The 21,800-nt window shown below is 44.7% G+C and overlaps 1 protein-coding gene across 5 annotated transcripts in view; it reads right to left on the minus strand.

Annotated features, from left to right (window-relative positions):
• Positions 1-21,800, minus strand: part of AMPD3 (adenosine monophosphate deaminase 3) — a 73,213-nt gene that overhangs the window by 45,453 nt on the left and 5,960 nt on the right. Inside the window, exon 1 of one of the 5 annotated variants that reach the window (XM_061147789.1) lies at positions 2,137-2,158. The exons of 1 other annotated variant lie outside the window; for it this stretch is intronic. Coding sequence is in view for 1 of the 4 variants with exons in the window: in XM_061147785.1 (XP_061003768.1) it covers positions 1,165-1,186 (22 nt within the window). In the remaining 3 variants the exon portion in view is untranslated. Of the gene's footprint in view, positions 1-1,164; positions 1,299-1,501; positions 1,592-1,735; positions 1,888-2,136; positions 2,159-21,800 lie in introns of those variants that run through there. 3 more of the 5 variants (XM_061147787.1, XM_061147788.1, XM_061147785.1) reach the window with 3 other exon arrangements.

Genomic DNA, 21,800 nt, shown 5'->3' on the forward strand with positions numbered 1-21,800 from the left:
GGTCGGGCTGAGGGTGGGGCTCAGAGGTCCAAGAGTCTCCCACAGGCCACTCATGAAAGTCCTATAGTTCTTAGGGCAGCCCCAAACAGGCATCTTTAGAGCAGCTCCTCAGAGTTGCTGCCAGAGTTGTAGGCAGGTCAGGAGTAGGAAATGACAACCCACTCCAGTATTCTTGCCTGGAAAATTCCATGGACAAAGGAGCCTGGAGGGCTACAGTCCATGGGGTTGCGAAGAGTTGGACACGACTGAACGACTAAGCACAGCACACAACTACTCCAAACTAGCTATCAAGACATTAGAAGGTGAGGGCTGGCAGAGGCTCTGTGGCTGCCTGGCTCTACGGCTACCACTGATGCTTCAGTCAGGGGAGGAATTTCTCCTATGAGAGTTCCAGTTGCAGCCAATTTCTCCCTAAAGCGGCCAAATGTTGGTTACCACATCCAGGGGGATAGTCAACAAGGGCTCAGGACCATGCTGAAATTCCTCCTAGTGTTTCCAGCTTTCTTCACTCAGCTCCTTTGCTAATTTGTCATCACCAAGGTTCCACTCACACACAAGGACCCAACAGTTAGGGGAAATGACACTCTAGTTAGCAAGCCTCTCCTACTCCAGAGGCCTCTGCCAGCCAAGTCAAGCAGTTCCACTGGCAAAGCAACTACCAGGAAGTTCAAGGGCACAGAGCAGGCTGCCAGATGCAGTCTCCCTACCTCCCTTGCCTGGAAAGAGCCAAAGAGGTAAGGATGAAGGCCTCCAATGATCCCATCACCCTGCCATCCTGTCCATCCCACTGGCTTCAGGTGGAAGTCTTAAGCGGTTGGCATCTGGCCAGTCCTCAAGCACCCAGAAATTTGTGCAGGTACTTAAGTGGCGGCAAGTCCCAGATCCCTTAATTTCTCTAAACCTTTCAAATCCGAAATCAGTCGCCAGGGAGCCGAGATGCGGCGTCAGACTCACCCGAGGACTCTGAACGCTAGGCTACCACAGGGACTGGGAGATGCCAGAGCCCTGGCAAGCGATGAGCCTGGGGTCGGAGCCACCTTCTCAGCGGGCGGGGAAGCCCAGGACCGAAGTTCCCACCCCGGGGCGCTCCGACTGCCGCCCCGGGCAGCCGGGGGCCACGGGGCATGGGCCCAAGGTCAGGAGCGCAGCATCGCGCGCACTCACCGGGTTCAGGGGACAGGGCCATGCCGTGGGCCGATGGGGGCGGCCCGCAGGCTGGAACACAGGTAGCGGCGCGGGGCAGGGCGCACAGCCAGCGCCGCGGAAAGGCTGCCGAGCACTGCTGCCGGGGCAAGCCGGCCCCGGCCAGGCCTTGCCCGACGCTGGCGCTGGGCGGGAGCCTGCGGAGAGTCCCGCAGCAGGGGCGGGGACCGGCGCTCCCTGGGCGCGGTGCTGCGGCGTCCCGGGCCCGGACCTCCCGGGCCCGCCCGGAGGCAGGAGGAGGGCCGCCTCCGCAGGCGAGAAGCCCGGGGGCCTCGCGCCGCCGCAGCCGGTGACCTACCTGGGCGCGGAGCGGAGAGGAAGCGAGGAGTCGGCGACAGAACGGTGCGGGCCGGGCCGCCGCCGCGCAGGTCTGCCCTGCCCGCCGCCCGCCCACCGGGCCGGGCCGCCGCTACCCGGCCGCGCGGCCAACTGGAAACTTGAGCGCCCCAGGGGCGCCGCGGCGGCGATGGGCCCCTCGGCCCGAGGCGCGCCCGCAGCCGCCGGGGGTCAGGTTCAGCCCGGCTCCCCGCACCTCGCTTCCGCGGTCAGCCCCAGCCTCCAAAGAGCTCTCCTCTGTGTTCGATCTTCCCGAACCTCCTCCCCTGCCGGAACTTGTCCCGAGGAGAGATGCTGGGGTCACGGCCCCCAAACAGGTGACTTAGGCCCCGGAACTGAGCTGACACTCCCTTTCTCCCTCTCCTCCAACCCTGGGCTTATGCACCCGCCCCTTCAAGTCCGGACTGACCTCTTAGTTGCCAGAAGCCAGTGAGTGCTTGGTAGCCCCTACTCGCCCCTCCCCAGCATTTGAACTTGCAGACCACACCTTCCTTCCTGGAATTCTTGGAGTACAGTTTCCAGAGTTGCGCCCGCGCCCACCCCCCACCCCCCCCCCCCCCCCCGCTCCACCCCCACAACCCCAGATTTTCAACATACCCCAATGATGACTGCTAGGTTCTCAGCCTCCAGGGCCTGGCTTTTCGTTGCAGCGTTGTTGGTTTTTCTGCCGCTGCACTGCCTGCCTCCTCTGGGGCTCTCACCCACTCCCACGGTTTTAACAACCTCCTGCCTGCTAATGACTCTTGAACTTCCTCATCATTCCGAAATGCTCCAGAGCTGCAAATGGTCTATCCAACTTACTGGACACATCTCCACCAGAGGTTCCTAAGCCTGAGATAACGTGTCCAAACTCAAGCTCCTAATCTCCTTCCAGTAACATGCCAGAACCTGCTCTTCTTCCTGCGTTTCTGTAACCAAGCAGGATCCTATAGATCCTTCCAAGGAACAGCCTCCTCCCACCTTCCATGTCCTCCACCTGCTTCTTGTTTGTGGAAAACTTTAGCATCCTAGGGATTCCCTCCTAGCTCAGTTGGTAAAGACTCTGCCTGCAGTGCAGGAGACCTGGGTTCTATTTCTGGGTGGGGAAGATCCCCTGGAGAAGGAAATGGCAACCCACTCCAGTGTTCTAGCCTAAAGAATTCCATGGACAGAGGAGCCTGGCAGGCTACAGTCCGTGGGGTCACAAGAGTCAGACACGACTGAGCAACCTAGGCTTTCCCTGAGTTCCCAGGAGTAGATTTAATCAGAGAAGTGAGAAAATGCTGAAACAGAGGAAAATAGACAAGATAAAATAATACTAGTTTAGCTATAAAACTAACTCAAGAATGTTTAGCTCCTCCTGGAAGGCTATAGATAACATCTGAGCCATAACCTTGAGCTGTTTTGCAGACACTGAAACCCACACCAGTTGAGAAACATTAACTGCATGTTGATCAACAAGCACATAGACCTCCAACAACTGGAATCAGAAGGTTGATGACGTTGACTCCCAATTATCTCACCAATCAGAAGACTGTCCATGAGCTGTTCATGCACCGTGTGACCCATTTCCTGTCTTTAAAAACACTTCCCTGCAATCCATCCGGTAGTTCAGGTCTTTTGAGCCTTAGCCGCCAATACTCCTTGCTTGGCCTTGCAGCAAATGATGCACTTCCCTTCACTTCCTGAAAACCTGGTGTCGGTAGATTGGTAAATGGACCCAAGTTTGGTTGGGTAACATTTCAGCCTTCTGCATGACAGCACCACCACCCACTTCCACAGGTCATTCTTAGAAGATATTCTCAACTCTTTCTCCCTTAAATTTCTCACATCAAGTTGGTCGCCATGGGGAAATGAAACTATTCGTTAGAGTCCTGATGGTGCCAACTGCCTTCACATCATCTTATTCATGTACCAAGTTTTATTCCTTCTATGTCCTAGCCTGCTGTTTACAATTTATGTGTACGTTTTATGTACATGTAACTATATAAATATATAAGTCACACTTGCCAGATCACTCAGTGGTAAAGAATCGCCCTGCAATGCAGGAGACTCCAGGGTTCAATCCCTGGGTCAGGAAGATCCCCTGGAGAAGGATATGGCAACCCACTCCAGTATTCTTGACTGGGAAATCCCATGGATAGAGGGGCCTTGTGGGCTACAGTCAGATGGGGTCACAAAGAGTCGGACACGACTTAGCAACTGAGCACTCACAAAAACCATTAAAGGATTTGGTAAAGATGAAACAATAATCTTTAATACCTTTTCCCCCTTTAAAGTTATTAGCAAAATTCTGTTTAGTGAAAGCAATATGATTAAAAATGATTTTAATAAGTCTTACTTTAATATTTTATGAGACTAGAAAGTACGCTTTTAAGTTCAGTTAATGTCAATACTTAGTCCTAATGGCTGTTATTGCAAAACGAAAACCTCACAAAGATAAATACACCCAAATAGAAGAATTTTATCTTTCGCTACACTTATTAAACCATAATTCTCACTGCTTAAATTCCATCTAATATCAGTTTTGCAAATGTGACGTTCCCCCAGAAAACTCTTCTTTCTCCATGAAGCCTTCATTCCCAATGATGTTTTTGTTATCAAGCAAGGGTTTGATGCCTGATGTGTATAGGAGCCAATAATATGTCACTGGTTTTAAGGGGGAAAAAATCTTTATTGCGAGGTTGACCAGCCAAGAGACAGGAGACAAAGCTCTCAAATCTGTCTCCATGATCCAGGGTTGGGGTAAAATTTAAGGGGTTAGGGGAATTTCAAACTTCAAAGCTGATTGGCTAGTCTTGAATCAGAGCTCTCAAATCTGTCTCCATGATCCAGGGTTGGGGTAAAATTTAAGGGGTTAGGGGAATTTCAAACTTCGAAGCTGATTGGCTAGTCTTGAATCAGACCATATAAGCTAGTCATGCTACTGAAAGCCAGGTTTTCCTTATTGAATGACTTCTTCCTTTGCTTTGTTAAGGGTTCCAGTGGCAACCTTTTGATCTTTGAGTTCTGTAGACTGAAGATTCTTGGTTGGAGGTTATCCTGGGGAGATGGTTTCCCATCTTGCACTGTTGTCTCTGTTGATTGATGAACTTATTTGAAGGAAGCAAAACCAGTTTAAGCTGGTGCTGTTTCAACAGTCTACTTAGGGAGGCAAAAACCAGTATAAGCTGGTTGATGTTTTAGAAGCTGTTTCATTTTCATCAGTTGTTTCTGTGGATATTTTTAACAATGGGATTTTTTAAACTCCAGAAATTCTTCATTTGGAAGAATGCAAAATGGGTTTTAAAAGTGTACTTCTTAATTTTGAAGGTTGTGGCTATGCCAGTCTCTATAGTTAGCAATGAGACACTTCATTTTGGCATTAAAATCACATAATAATAGAAACAGTTCCAAACATCAATTTTCAAAGTGCTTTCCCCATAACGTGATTATTTTAAAGCACAGTCATATTCATCACCAAAACATCACCTTTACCTGAAGGGATACATTGTGTGTGTGTGTGTATATATGTGTGTGTGTGTGTGCAGGGGGGAGTGGGTGTGGGGATGTGTGTGTGTGCTTCCGTGTGAGCTCACACACACAGACAGTCACAAGCAAGAGGCCAGCAAATTTGAAATAACTGTTTTTTTCCTTTTTTTCATTATTAGTTATTTTTCATTGCACAGGATCTTCATTTCTGTGCAAGGGCTTTCACTAGTTGTGGCGAGCAGGGGCTACTCTTCCTTGCAGAGCACAGGCTCTAGGCACACAGGCTTCAATATTAGCAGCAGGCAGGCTCTAGGACTCACACGAGGCTCATTAGCTGTGGCTGTCTGGCCCTAGAGCTCAGTAGTTGTGGTACAAAAGCCTTAGTTGCCCATGGCATGTGGAATATTCCCAGACTAGGGATCGAGCCCATGTCCCCTGCATTAGCAGGTGGATTCTTATTCACTGTACCATCAGGGAAGTCCAATTGCCCTCTTCTTAAAGAAACACATCTTTTAATTCCACAACTTTTAAGTTCTTTCCCTTGAGATGATCAGTAAACCTTGGCTAAGATAAAAAATGTTCATAGTCTCATCCATATCCCATTATAAATTATTGTAAAGATTCTACTGTATTTAATTTTTTTCAAATTAACCATATTATCCACATGCTATATTTTGACTCTCCTAACTTCAATTTCTATATTGTTGCAATTTGTAAGTGAATGATGCCACTGATGAGTTTCATATGGAGTCCCTCCCTGTCCCCAATCCATAGTTTTGTATTACAGTCTGGGCAGCCGCTCCAATGGTGGTTACTCTTATACATAAAAACCACAGCATATTATACTAGATATATCATTCACGTTTTAAACACATTTTTTCTTTAGTAGAGCACAAAAAGAATTCCCTTATTAATGCCATCATTGAAAAGACTGAAGTGAAACATGTTAGCAACTGGCATCCAATCATATAGCCAACTTCCACAACTTATCATGTGTTCTAAACCTTTCTCAAATATCTGATAATATGTTTTTCAACAGAATGCATTTTTATGTGTTCTGTACCACTCTGTACCACTTAAGTCACTTTAACCATGGCAAATAGAACAGTAGTTTTCTCCCAGTGATATTGACTGACATTTTGTCTTTTACTATTAAATAAAAAAGATTTTATTAAATAAAAGAGATTTTACTCAAAAGGGATTTCTAAACATACTTATTACATTTAATAATAGTTCCTAAAAATACACAACTAAGCATCACATGACTTGGAAAAAATTGTAGAGGTTTGTCTTCAGACTCTGGGTATATAGAATGTACATATTTTGCTCATCATGATGGCATATTTATATTATTATTAGCTAATACCTCAAGGTCCAATATACCCTTAGACTGGTTGTTAATTGTAGTGATATAAATCCATATTTTGAATTTTTTTTAAACAAATTTAAACTTTTTTTCTGGATAGACTTCCATGTCAGCGATATCATCATAATGAATCTCACACAAATAGTAGGAAATTGTTAGCTCTACCATTTTTTTTCTGAGTTTGCTTTTGCTTGCACTATCCATATTACAGTGTCCCTTCCAGTACCTGCACAGATACTAAAATCCATGGATGCTCTAGTCCCTTATATAAAATGGCATATCTGCATATAACCTATGCACCATCCTCCAAATACTTTAAATCATCTCTAGATTATTTACAATACCAAATACTATATAAATGCTATGTAAATCATTGCCAGGCACACTGCAAATTCAAGTTCTGCTTTTTGGAACTTTCTGGAATTTTTAAAAAATATTTTCCATTCGCAGTTGGTTGGGTCTGTCGATGCAGAACCCACAGACACAGAAGGCCAACTGCATTTTCAGTCTTTGGATTTCTTTGCTGGAACCTTTTCAACCCACTTGTCCCTTTTGTGAGCATTAGTTAAATGATGGTTAGGTGATGTAATCTATCTAACCTGGGCTACACGATTCACTTAAAAGTAACTGAACCAGTGAGGGTATCACTGTCACCCCCTCCCCTCCTTTCCCTGGGGACACCTCTGCTAGGATACATGACAGGGACCCGTGGCGAAAGTGTTGAGGAAGCATGCCTTATCAATCCATACAGAAAGTGTTGGTGAAACTCGACTTTTTTATTTATTTGTATACTAAAGCAGAAATACCTCATTTTATTCTGCTTCACTTTATTGCACTTAGCAAATTTGCATTTTTAACAAGCTGAAGGTTTGTGGTGACCTTGTGTTGAGCAAGTCTACTAGAAGCATTTTTCCAACAGCATTTGCTCACTTCGTGTCTCCGTGTCACATTTTGGAAAATCTCAAGATATTTCAAATTTTTTCATTATTGTATTTGTTATGGTGATCTGTGATCAGTAATCTTTGATGTTACTGTTGTAATTTTTTTTTGTTTCGTATTTTTTAATTAAGGTATGTATATTGTTTTTTAGACATAATGCTATTGTACACTTAGGCAACTATATTATAACATATACTTTTTAATAGTTATTTTTATATATTTATTTGACAGTGCCAGGTCTTAGTTAAAGCATGCTGGACACTTTAGTTGCAGCATGTGGGATGTAGTTCCCTGATCAGGGATCGAACCTGTTCCCTGGGCTGCATTGGGAACATGGAGTCTTAGCCACTGGACCATCAGGGAAGTCCCGACTTTAGTATAACGTAAACACAACTTTTATATGCACTGAAAAAAAACAAAAAATTCTTGTGATTCACTTTACTGTGATACTTGCCTTATTATGGTGATCTGGAACTGAAACCATGATATCCTCATGGTATGTCTGTTTAAGTACAAGTTTAAATTTTTCTTTTATAAACCATTGGATCATCCATCCTAAACACTCCACTTTGAAGACCACTGATTTAATCCGTCCCTCCTGTAGCCTCAGTTCAATGTGAAAACCAACTTGTCGCTGCCAACAAAACCGCCTCCCCTGCCCCACTGTCTTCCCCCAGCATCACCCCCAGTGTCTCCTCCAGGCTTCAGCCACCGGAAGGAGATTTCTTGAGCCCTCTCCTCCAACCTGCACTTCCCTCCAATCATCCAGCCCTGAACACTTTAGGGAGCACTGGGCTCACAGTTGTCGATTACCTCCCAGAGTGCTCTGACTCCTGATACCATTGGCAGGTGGGGACTATTTGAGTTTTTGAAAGCCCAGAGGTGTTTGGGGTCTGTGCATCATCCCCCCCCCCCAACTCCTACTAACACCCCGCTCTGGGTAACTGTTCTACAATGCACACACGTACATCTAAGATGGCATGGGAGCCTCCAAATAACCAGTTTCTCTGTTTCCCTTTACTGTCTCCTGAGGGCTTCCCTGGTGGCTCGGTGGTGAAGAACACGCTTGCCAATGCGGGAGATGCAGGTTCCATCCCTGGGTTGGGAAGATCCCCTGGAGAAGGAAATGGCAACCTACTCTAGTATTCTTGCCTGGGAAATCCCAGGGACAGAGGAGCCTGGTGGGCTACAGTCCATGGGGTCACAAAGAGTCGGACACGGATCAGAGAATGAACAACAGCTCTTTCCTGAACTGCAGAAGCATAAATCTCCCCCAAGACACAATAAGAGAGGGTTCTGCTTCTGAGAGTGCTTAGCAGAATCTCAGCAAATATATCCCATTTTTAAACCAAAGTGCCCTAGGGCCTTCTACTAATTGAGTGGACTGAAATCATGGCATATGATCTAACAACGGGACAGAAATAGGTCCATCAGGAGCAACTGGCAGCCGGAAGAAGTGCCTGGGGCAGTGTTCCTGGCTCCAATGTGGAAGGGCATTGTGGCCCTCCACTGATACTGTGGCATAATTGAGGGTACAGCCTTCCCCAACCTGCCTCGCCACTCCAGCTGGAGGTTCAATTCCCTCCCCAGGAATTTTTTCTTTTGGCACATAGCATGCAGCAGATCTCAGTTCCCCAACCAGGGAATGAACTTGGGAACATTGCAGTGAAAGCTTGGAATGCTAACCACTAGGCCACCAGGAACTCCCTCCTCCCCAGCAATGTTTGACTTCTGTGTGGCCAGTCAGCTGTAAGCAAGCTAGAGTCGGATAGACTCTACCCTTACAGTTAACAGCCAGTTCCTTCTTCCTGAACTGGATTATAAAAAGGAAAGTGACAAACCAGAGCACTCTGAAAATTAGTGTGAGTGAGAGCTAGGCCTAGACCCAGGGCATGTGCCCTCGGGGTGACTGGGGACCTTGGGCTTAGAGTCCCCTAGTCATTCCTCTCTGGACTGAAGAGGGCCAGTGGGTAGGGATTTGAGGCTTGGGGTCCACAGCCAAGACCACGTGCCCACAGAACACCTGCTCAGTAGTCAGGGGCTGTTCCCCAGGACCCCCCTGGGCACATGGTCCCTGTAGTTAAATTGAAGCCTAGGAATTAGCAGTCCTCTTCCCCATCTAAGAATGGCCTGTTGTCTCCGCCTTTCCTCCAGGACTCTGCACAAGACCATGCTGGGCTGTAGCTCCAGCTCATTCCCATGTTTGTGTGTTTTTCATACTCTGCAAACTCTACCATCAGCCTAACCATTGTACCATCTGGTGAGACTGCCGTTGGACTCCTATAGACAGGAATCACAGCCTCAAACATCTTGCACATTTAAGTCATTGTCTGAATGCCCCAAATTATCTGCCCCGAACTCCCTTCATCTCATACTTGATAATTTGAAATTCAGGTGTCAAAATCTAGCTTGACTATAGCCCTTCAGAATCATCTGGGAGGAAAGAGAGGAAAGTGAGCAAAGCAGAGTCTCAGATGAGGTTATGACCTCTGTCTCCTGAAGATGCAGTCTTCCCTCATGGCCCCTACACACACACACACACACACACACACACACACACACACACACACATATTCCCCTTAGGCCATACTCGTTCCCAAAATCCCTCCTGGCTATCGCCTCTAGTCCCTCCTAGTCCCAGGCCATCCTCTTTTCAATCCCTGAATGCCTGATTCAGAACTGCCCACCCAACCATTTAATGAACAATAAGATCAAAGATCAAAGGTTGAAGCAGAAGCAAGAGCCTGGAGCTGTCCTGTCCCCCAGTGCCTGCTTCCAGGCTCTTGGCCACCCTCAGTCCTTAAGAGTACAGTCAACACCCAATCCATCCTCAGCTCTGCGGATTCTACCAGGGAGGAGTGGGAGCAGTTTACACCGTACAAGAGAGAAGCACAGACATTTTTCCAGATCCTGAATTTTGATTATTTAAGAATGAGCCTCACTATGATCTCACTGAGGATTATGACACCTCTGGGTGAGAGAGGAGGACTCTGCATAAGATTTTGATTTGGGAAATCAAAAATCCAAAAATTGTGATGATTGTACAACATTGTGAATGTAACTGATGCCACTGAAATGTATGCAGCATTGTTCATGTTACAATGGGTAATTTTATGTTTTATATGTTTTACTACAATAAGAAATTGTTTAAAAAACCTCCAAAATTGAATTTTTAAAAAACTGTTATTTCACAACTCCACTGTTTCTTTGAACCATAAGTGTGAACAGGTCGAGGGCAAATGGCTGTTTATCAACCATTTGACTATCCCTAAACTTTCAGGCAAAGTGGTTTAAGAGGTGCTGTGAGGGAACAAAGAAGGAAGAGTTGAGCTCCAGACTGGAAGGACTCAGGAAAGAAAGGAGGGTGGCTGCCAGAGGAGAGAGAATCCACACATCTCAAGGAATGAGAACACAAAGGTCACTGTGACTCAGAAACTCCACCCAGAAATCCTCAGACAGCTTGGAGAGAATACTGGAGGAGCCCCAAACAGTTCAGGAGGGGCAAAAGTCCCCATGGCTCATGATTTGTCTAAAGGATGAGTCTTTGAGAAACAAAGCAATTAGAAGTCACTGGTATCTATTACCTGTCAACTGTTCCCCAAAACTGACCCATCTGTTCCTATCTACGGTCATATTCCAGACAAACCCCACTTGAGCCAGATAAATTTTCAGTGACACATGTCAATGTCCGGATCCATTCTAAATGATCATTGCAAAAGCTTGTGGTTTGCCAATAACTGAGTATTCTTAAATATATTAGTTGGAATTAGATTCAGCTGAGGGTAACCTAAAATAGCAATGAGATAAATAAGAAAAAAATTTCTTTCTCTTCCCTTCAGTAAATAGTCCAGAGTTGGGAATTACAGACACTTCACAGATCCTCAGACTCCTGCAGTTGGAAGTCACTGTTGTCTATTACCTGTCAACTGTTCCCCAAAACTGGCCCATCTGCATAGTTCCCATCTACAATCATATTCCAGACAAACCCCACTTGAGCCAGTCACCAGCTTACCTGACCTCAAGTGTGACCTCATCCTTGTGGGAACTAGCAGTCCCCCCTCTTTTGCTAGGGCATCCCACGTGGTGCTACTGGTAAAGAACCTGCCTGTCAATACAGAAGACATAAAAGACATGGGTTCAATCCCTGGGTCGGGAAGATCCCCTGGAGGAGAGCATGGCAACCCACTCCAGTGTTCCTGCCTGGAGAATCCCATGGACCGAGGAGCCTGGCAGGCTACAGTTAATAGGGTCACAAAAAGTCCCACACAACTGAAGCAATTTAGCATGCAGGCATGCATGTCCTCTGCTAAGAAAAGCTTACAACTATATCTTCAGTCATCACATCCATGTTTCATGAAGCAAGAGGGAGGAAGGACCATATGGTAGGTCTATTTTTAATTTTTTGAGGAACCTCCATACTATTTACAGCAGATATATCATTTTGCATTACCGCCAATAGTGTATACACATCCTTGCCAACACTTGTCTTTCGTTTTCTTGATAATAACCATCCTAGCAAATACGAAGTAATATCTCATTGTGGTTTTTATTTGCATTTCCCTAATGATTAATGATGTTGCATATCTTTTCAACTACCTGTTGGCCATCTGTATGTCTGCTTCAAAGAAGTGTCTATTCAAGTGTTTAGCCCATTTTTAAATTGGGTAATTAGGGTGGTCTTTTTGCTATTGAGTTGTATTACCTTATGATCCAGCAACCCCACTTCTGCACAGTTATCCAAAAGTACTGAAATCAGGATCTCAAAGAGATATTAGCATTCCATGTTCACTGCAGCACTGTTCACAATAGGAAGACAAGGATGCAACCTAAATGTCTATTGATGGATGAACAAAGAAAATATGATATATCCATACAATAAAGATTATTCAGCCCTGGGAAACAAGGAAATCCTGCAATATGTGACAACATGGATGAACCTTAGGACATGATGCTAAGTGAAAGAAGCCAGTCATTGAAAGACAGTTACCGCACTGATTCCAGGTATATGATTGTTCTCCATTATAGATATTGTAAAATATTGAATACAGTGCTCTGTGCTATACAACACATCCCAAATGTCTTTTAATGAAGCCACCACATCACACTCCCACTTATCTCCTGTTGGCCATACTGAGCAGCTCTATAACATCCAAATATAACTGCCATAGATTTTGTGATTAACTTGATTACACCAGACCTAAAATCTCCCATCAAAGAAAAAACAGGGAAGAGTGCAGTACAGTTTAGGTATCACCACCCATAACTTCTCCAAGTTGCAGTCAGAACACCATGATATTTGCATAGTAGTGGCAACCACTCTGAGATGCAAGACCTCTGAGGTAAGAACAAACCTTTTGACAATTTCAGGGAAATCAAAGGAGTTGTGTGTCTTTTGTCCCATGAGGGCAGGATTCTAACTGACTTAAGAAGTCTTCACTACCCTTCCTCATGAAGTCCTAATGTGGGCAGTTACCATGCTGAACCTGGTGTCAAGGCTCCCAGCATGCTAGTGTGGTGTCAGAAAAAGGTCTTTACATAGAACAATGAAATATAAGCCTGAGGTTAGGGATTGCCCTGGGGGCTCAGTGTTAAAGAATCCACCTGCCAGTGTAGGGGACATGGTTTGATCCCTGGTCCAGGAACACCTCACATGCCACAGAGCATCCAAGCCCATGTGCCACAACTCCTGAGCCCAAGCGCTACAGCCCACGAGTCGCAACTACTGAGCCTGCACATCTAAAGCCCATGCTCTGCAACAAGAGAAGCCACTGCTGTAGCCCTCACCCGGCCGCAACTAGAGAAAGCTCATGCACAGCAGCGAAGACCCAGCACAGTCACACACACACACACAGCCCAAGATTAGCAGAATTATGTACTGTGGTTCACTTGTTCTTACTTGGGAACATGTTCTAAAAGTCCTTCAGGCAATCACCCATGAAATACCTATGGAGTATCTAGCAGGGGTCAGGTCCTAGGTCCTTGAGCAACAACGGTCAGCAGAACAGTTCTTGCCTTCATGGAGGTTACAGCAGTTTAGCAAGACAGATCATTAATCAAAGGGCCACCTGAACACATAAATTCAACAGTGACAGTGCTAGAAAGAGAAGTTCAAGAGCTGTGTCAGAACACAACAAGAAAAACTGACCTCCTTCCAGGTTCCACACATTGCAAACAGTATATGTAAAGGCCCTGGGAGAATTTAGGGGAACAACACCTGAGTCATATTCTCCCATTTTATTTCTGCCCCATATTCATGATTGGACATTCTGTAAAGATTACACAATGACAGCTTGATTTCCTCACAAATTCCTTATTTCCATATAAATTCTTTATTTTACTAAAGAAAGTACCACATGGCCTGGGTAAATAAAACCAGATTTAGTGCTCCAGGGTGCTGATGTTTTCAAATTAACTTTTCCAAATCCTGTCACTTTTCCAGCATTTATGAATAATTTATTTATAAATAAACCTGTTTTTAAATTCCTCATGCCCACCATCCCCAAACCCTGTGTTTTCTGGAAGTTTCCAATTCTCTCTCAAACATTCCTTCCATGTGAGTATATTCTGGAAGTCAGTGGGGAAGAATGTCCTCCCCATACTGTTTTATAAGGATCTTTGTTCCTTCTGCCAAAGTTCTAGAGGGGCTAGACCCTGTGTAGGCCTCCAAGGCCAAGTCCTACCCTACCCTACTCCTACTTCATTGGGCTCTAGCTTTAATCATTCATTCTTCCCCAGGGTCTTAACTTGTGCTCAGCCCTTCTCCAGAGAGCTGGTAGAATAAGATTGGGTGATATCAATGGTCCTGTCTCCTAATACCACTACCCTACCCCGCCGATTCAAATCAGATCTGTCTGATCTCTATCCATCCCAATGAGTTAGGCCCAAATGCATTGCCAAATTCCATTCCTACCAGGGATCTCTGAAGTATGTCAATGAAGTCACAGCCTCTGACCTTACCTTTTGTGCTTTCTCCTCTTTTAGGTGTCCACCATTTAAATCCCATCCTCCATCACCAGAGTTGGCTGCTGAGAACTAGAGTTCCAGGGGGCCTCTCCAGAGCCATCAACAGAATTGTTTCCGTATCAGTAGGGTCCCAGAAGCAAACAGATACTACATTCACCTTAGGAGAATTGAGTTAATAGATAATTTAATAGAGGGACTATTTATCAAGATGTAAGCAGGGTGCAGGGAACCATGGGGATCTGTATGATAAACAAGAGCTGGTACCATCAGAGTGTCACCTCCCTGGGCCTGAACAGGGAAGGTAAAAAAGCATTTGCACCAATCATATGGAAGGCCTCCAAAAAAGGCAGATTCCAGGTCACCTTACTCGTCTCATATTACCTGACCAGCTACTTTGGTCCTGCAGGCCCTTTTCCTCACAGTTCTAGCCTACATCTTCAGATGCCTCTGAAGCCCATAGGCAGGTGTTACTCTTAGCATAGAGTTTTCCTGTCTCTAACCTGGCCCGCAGGGCTTCCTATGAACTCTATGAACCCAAGGCACCTGGCTGAGCCCTCCTGTCCCTCTAGCTTCTCTGTCTTCCTCAGTTGAGGATCTGAGAACAGTGGTAAGAGTTACCACCTTGGCCCTCTGACCTCTTTTTTACTTCTAGCCTTTGCGTTAACTGGTGACTGGTACCCAATCAGGCTAAATACGGAAATCATGGCCCATTTTTGTGGCAGCCTGAAGGAGGCTTCAGGCTATGAAGGGCTTCTGACCCTCCTTTTCCAGACCAACATAGTTTGGTCTACTCATGGCTCAGGCAGCTGTATGCAATCTGTCCCCAGGGTTATCTACCATGAGAAGGAAGAATACCTCTCACCATCCCCTCACTGTCCTCCATGGGTCACCATTACAGAGAACACAAAGCAAGGTGGCCCAATATTCCCACAGAAATCAGCAAAGCGGCCCTGATTTTATTCACTTTCCATTATAACCCCTCCCTCGGAGACTAGTCAGGGCAAGAGGAACAATGTGCACAGACAGGGTGAACCCTTTCCAAGTGATTCCTAGATCCTTCTGAGAGCAGACTGCTCCTGACCCCTCCTCGCAACTGCTCCAGACACATTCAGATGCATCTGAGCCTGGCAGTCCGGAGGCCCAGGACCCCAGGCTATCCAGCCAGAACCACGGCTCAGTTACAGTATGATAAGGGACAGCTCTGTCCAATCAGTCACTCCACAGACTTTCTGAGTATTCTTTCAGTCCAACTGTCGGAAGCCAAAGTCGTGTAGCCCAGTGTGTAAAATGCTCTCCGTCCAGCAGGTGTGATTTCAGGGCGCTGCTTTGTCCTTTTTATACACCTTGGCATTGATAACTGTGATTTTAGATAGGAAGAAGTGTGAATGTAAAAAAGATGCTCACCAAGATCATATAGCAATAAAGTAAATGCTTATGATAGAACATTGTTATAAAAGTACAACACAGAGCACGATTCCAACTATGTAAAAAATAAAAGAAGTGAAATAAATAAAAACCCAAAGAATAGGGAAAAAATAGCGGGAAAAATTTTTTAACACAACTCTGGGTTCTGCAGAAAAAAACCTCTTGGCTTGGAAGCCCCCCTCCCACCCCGGATTCTCCAACAGGCTACTCACAGCCCCATTTCCATCCCAGACCTCTGGGTGTGCTTTGGTCAGTAGAGAGAACACTAGGAATTTTATTTTATCCAAGGTAAGGAAAAGCTGTATGTAAAAACTGGAGAGTTTTGAGGTACTTTGGAATAGGAAGGATGGGAAGAAGAAAGAATATGAACTGTGAAGAAAGAGCTTAAATAGAGAAGAGAAGCCAAAACCTGGCTATGGGGCAGGACCAAGCCAAAGAGAGAAACAGTGAAAAGTTGTTTCCTATTGTGTGCTGTGCTGTAATACCCCACCAGTATCCCCTACAAATTCACTTAAAACCTCCTATAACAACAATCTCATAGTATGTGACAGTGAAAGTCGCTCAGTCGTATCCCACTTTTTGCCATGGAATTCTCTAGGCCAGAATACTAGAATGGGTAGCCTTTCCCTTCTCCAGGGGATCTTCCCAACCCAGGGATCGAACCCAGGTCTCCTGCATTGCAGGCAGACTCTTTACCAGCTGAGCCACAAAAGAAGCCCTCTCATAGTATGTATATTTGGAAAAATCAAGGAGAAGAAGTCTTCTTCAATATAGACCAATGCAGCCCTCTTGCATTAGCCAAGATAAGTCAGACTATGGCAAACCTATTCAAAACAAAAAAACAAAACTTAGTTCAACACATCAAAGTTATATTTCTTGCTTATATCACAAGCTGGTGCAGGTCAAGCCAATCTCCTGTATGGCTTTCCTCCAAACAGTGACTCAGAGCTCCACGCAGGTTCCATCCTGCACTTTCACCAGCTAGGAGCCTTTCACTACTTGATGTTTGGGAGAAGGGAGGTAGTGTGGCCAACAGCATGACTGAAGCTGTGCCTAGAAGAAACCCTGTTCCGTTAAATCTGTATATTGTGTGCATGCTTAGTCACTCAGTGGTTTCCAACTCTTTGCAACCCTTTGGACTGTAGCCCACCAGGATCCTCTGACCATGGGATTCTCCAGACAGGAATACTGGAGTGGGTTGCCATTCCCTTCTCCAGGACATCTTCCCCACCCAGGGATCCTATGTCTCCTGAATTGCAGGTAGATTCTTTACCCACTGAGCAATCGGGGAAGCTACTAAATCTATATATTAAAAAATAAAGAAGGCTGAACACCAGTGATGTAAGTGTCCAACTCAAAAACTTTCAGATGAAGAACAGCAAATTAACTACCCCCCCCAACAAATAGAAGGGAAGAATAAAGAGCAGAAATCAATGAAATAGAAAAAAGACATGCAATAGAGAAAATCAACAGTCAAAAGTGTTTTCTTTGACTAGGTTAATACAATTAATAAATGCCTGGCAAGGCAGATATAGAGAGGGGAAAAAATGAGAGATAGAAAGCATACAAATACCAAAATCAGGTATAAAAAAGATGGAACATCACAACAGACCTTACATATTTTAAAAGGATAATGAGAGAGTATCATAAACAATTCAATGCCACTAAATTGGCATTCTATATGCACATATTTATGTCAATAAATGGAAAATTTTAGGTGAAATATTCAATTTTGTTGAAATGCAATTTACCAACATTGCCACAAGAAGAAATAGAAAATACCACTAGTTGTATATCTATCAAAGAAACTGAATCTGATGTTAAAACTCTTCCACAAAGGAAACTGCAAGCCCAAATGGAATCTCAAAAATTTAAGGTATAAATAATACCAATCTAAACAGATGAACCCAGAGAATAGAGGAGAAACATCCGAACTCATTTAGTAAGGCTTGCAAAAATTCGATACTTTGATATCAGAAAGACATTACAAGAAAGAAAAATTATTAGCCAACATCATAAGCTGAAAAATTTAAAGGAGCAATGGCAAGCCTATGTGGTAAACAATAGTCTCCACCACAGTGTACTCTTCTGGTCATTGAATATCCCTTTTGTTTACTTCTTTCACAAATACAATACCTTCAATTGCTCGTCATGGAAAACAACCCAAAATCCAATCTGTCATTGTGCTTCATAGTCCTCTCTGTTGGGAACACATGTGACTCTTGTAGACTGTGAACTAAAAGGGCAAGTTGTCCGTCCCATACCCGTGTGTGTGGTGTTCTGTCGCTCAGTTGTATTTGACTCCTTGCAACCCCATGGACTGCAGCCCACTAGGCTTCTGTGTTGGAATTTCCCAGGCAAGAATACTTTTGAGAGGGTTGCCATTTCCTACTCCAGGGGATCTTCCAGGTATCTTGCATCTCCTGCTTTGGCAGGTGGATTCTTTAACACTGAACCACCTGGGTTAGTTGACCCATACCCATGCCAACATACAAATATGCAGTGGTGGAACAGGAATAGGATAACTTCAATTAACATTCCCCTTCAGAAAGGGGAGAATGAAAGACCCACAGTGGTCACTGTCCCACAGCGGCTGCTGCTGCTGCTAAGTCACTTCAGTCGTGTCCGACTCCGTGAGACCCCATAGACGGCAGCCCACCAGGCTCCCCCGTCCCTGGGGTTCACCAGGCAAGAACACTGGAGTAGGTTGCCATTTCTTTCTCCAGTGCATGAAAGTGAAAAGCGAAAGTGAAGTCGCTCAGTGTCCAACTCTTAGCGACCCCATGGACTGCAGCCCATCAGGCTCCTCCGTCCATGGGATTTTCCAGGCAAGAGTACTGGAGTGGGGTGCCATTGCCTTCTCCGGTCCCACAGCTACACTGATGTTGTTAGGGGAAGCACACTGATTGAAACCTTCCACCCTGGCCAGGCACCATAGTAACCATTTGCATAAGCTGTTTTACAACAGGAGGTCCTGGTAAGGAACGCGGAACTAATAAGCCTCCACCAACCGAAAGAGTTCAAAAAGGTCAAAAGGAGACACCACAGGTCCAACCACCTTCCAAAATCCTTCTCTCTAGCATCCATCTTGGCTGAACAAAGAGTGCACCACCAGGAAGGACTCTGAGTCAGAATGATTGGCTAAAGACAACCCGGAAACTAATCCCATCACCATAAAACCCGAGACTGTGGGGTTTTATAAAACCATGTGGCAGAGCAGTTCTCCTGGGTCCCCTTACCCTACTGCTCTCCACCTGGGTGCCCTTTCCAATAAAATCTCTTGCTTTGTCAGCACATGTGTCTCCTGGGACAGTTCATTCCTGAGTGTTAGACAAGAGCCCAGCTTCGGGCCCTGGAAGGGGTCCCCCTTCCTGCAACAGTGTGACTCTGCTGAATACATTGGTATTACATTGCTGAAGTACCAACGGGCAGCCTTTAGAATTACTGCCTAGCCTGAGGCAAGATCTCTCCTCTACTCTTCTTTATGATCCTTGGCACTACCCTGGGAGGGGCTTCCTCTCGGACCCTTATTCTCTTTGTCCACATCTAAAGAGAGAACTGGGGAGAATGCTCTCTTAGGAGTTGTGCAACTTCCTCCCAGCGGTTGTTTATGGCTTAACTAAAGAACTCAAACTTTTTACACAGACCTGTGGTTTCTTTGACAATACAGTTTCCTCAAAAATTTGCTTAGTTTCTGACCTATTCGCACCAGCCCATTCTATTTGCCAATATTCACCCTCAGTGTTCCATTTGTAAGACATAGTTTTCATGTTTGCTTTATTCTTTTGCCTTCTTGCCCCCACATACTCTCAACGTGAGAGTGATTTCCTTAAAGCTAGCTGGTGAAGCTAGCTGGAACAAGCGAACCCACATTTCATCAGATATTTTCCATGATTCACTTTCAACTGAGATATTCTCTTGGGCCTTTGTCATGCAAAAACTTTTAAATTCCCATCTCTTACTATTTGGGAATCAAAAGCAGTCAGCTTTTCTAACTCTGCAGGCCTCAGTATTCTGAACTTTGTCTATTGCATTTAATTTAATTAACAAAGCCACCAATCTTGTGCTTTTAAATTTAAATTGAGATGTAAATTTTTATACCACAATATTCACCCTTTTAAGAAGTACAATTCAGTGTTTTTCTGGTGTACCCACAAAGCCGTGCAGCCGTCACCCCTGTCTCATTTCAGAATACTTTCATCACCCCCCAAAAAAACCTTGTAATCATTAGCAGTCACTCCCCATTTCCCATTCTTCTATGCCCTAGATTTATCTGTTTTCTGACTGTATATTTTCTTATTCTAGGTATTTCATGGAAATGGAATATGTGATCTTTTGGGTCAGGTTTTTTTCCACTTAGCATAATTTTTCAAAATTCATTCACTTTGTAATATGAATCAGTATTTCATTTTTTATGGCTGAATAATATTCTATTGCGAAGATATACTATATTTTGTTTATTCATTTGTTTATGAACATGTGGATTGTTTCTGTTAGGTAGTTAGAATAGGGAAAAGGAGCCCAAAATGGTGGTGGCTAAAAGACAAGGAAGGGAAACGCCCATGAAAATAGAACAGAGGAAGGTCAGAGGAAGGTCAAAGGAAGGTCCGAGGACCGGAGTGAGGACTTCAGGTAGAACTGCGCTCCTGCCTAAGCCCAATTTGCATAGGACAGGCCCAGGGGGAAGAAAAAAACATATAAAAAGAAGAGCCAAAGCTCTCCCCACGCACGATGAGGCACTCTTCTCTTGGAGTCTTTGGATCCACGTGCCCTCACGCCTCGAAGATGGATTTTCCTGCTATTATCTAAATAAATAGAGCTGTAACACTGAGCTGTAATACTGATTTATTTAAGAGCTATAACACTGTCTGTCCAAGACCCGAGAGCTGTGACCCGCCAAGGGGGCTTTAATGTCCGTCATTCCAAATCTTTGTTGTGACGAGACAAAGAACCGAGGAGCATACAGTCGCCTGACATTTCCACTTTGGGGCTATTATGAATAATGCTGCCATGAATATTTGTGTACAAGTTTTCGTGTGGATGTATGTTTTCATTTCTCTCTGATAGCTATCTAGGGGGGTATATCTTTTACTTTCAACCTATTTCTATCTTTGAAGCTAACACATGTCTCTTGTAGACAGCATATATTTGGGTCATAGGTGTTTGTCTGTTTGATTTTTATTTATTCCGCCAGTCTGGCCAACTCTATTCTGAGTCCATCTTTTTCTTGTAGTACCTTGACAACTGCAGCCAGCAGTAGCCAACATACACTACTAATGTTCCGTTTTTCAATCTCTTCTCCTAGAAATGTCCTATTAATAAACATGGGTTATGCCCCCCAAGTTAGATCAATTAATAATATTTCAGCACTACAGCGTTAAGATACTTCTAGTCTTCAACATTAGTTTCCTGCTGAGTATACCACTAGACTGTTAAGCTGTTAGAGCCGTGCCCTACTTAGAGGTACCAATATCCATATGAGTATGAAATTTATATTAGAGTGCAATAAGCTATACTGCAATAATAAATAAGCCCAAAACTCTAAACGGTCTAATCCAAAAAAGGTTTATTTCTCACCTATGTCACGTCCAATGCAGGTCAGGCAACTCTTCTACACTGCCCTCCCCAAGCAGTAACAATTTTCTTACAAATGGCAATTTATCCATCTCAGAGTTCTTCAATTCTAGAACCACAGACAGGAAAGAGAGAGTGACCCAGAGTGCAGGGAGGTTATGGCCTGGTTGAAAATGGTATATATCACTCCTCCACATATCGGATGGGCCAGACTTAGTCACATGTCTCCACCTCTACTGCAATGCAGATGGGAACCTTCCAGGAGCACATTGATAGTCGATGATCCCTAGCAGTCTGCACCCTACCTACCCCTATTCTCTAAATAAAGTTTCACCTCTAAAGTGGCACAAGAGTAGTTAGAATTCACTATGTTAAGAATACAGGCCATCCAGAACAGGAGGAGGCATCATCATGGCTAAGGGCTATGGGCTCTGGAGCCAGGCTGTCTGGGTTCAAATCTTGGATCTACTACTTAATAATAATTCTATTGCCTATGGCTCCATACTTCACTCCTATAAGTTTCAGTTGCTCAGCTTAAAGTGGG

The sequence above is a fragment of the Dama dama genome, chromosome 1 (genome assembly GCF_033118175.1).
Source record: "Dama dama isolate Ldn47 chromosome 1, ASM3311817v1, whole genome shotgun sequence".
In the NCBI taxonomy this organism is placed as follows: domain Eukaryota; kingdom Metazoa; phylum Chordata; class Mammalia; order Artiodactyla; family Cervidae; genus Dama; species Dama dama.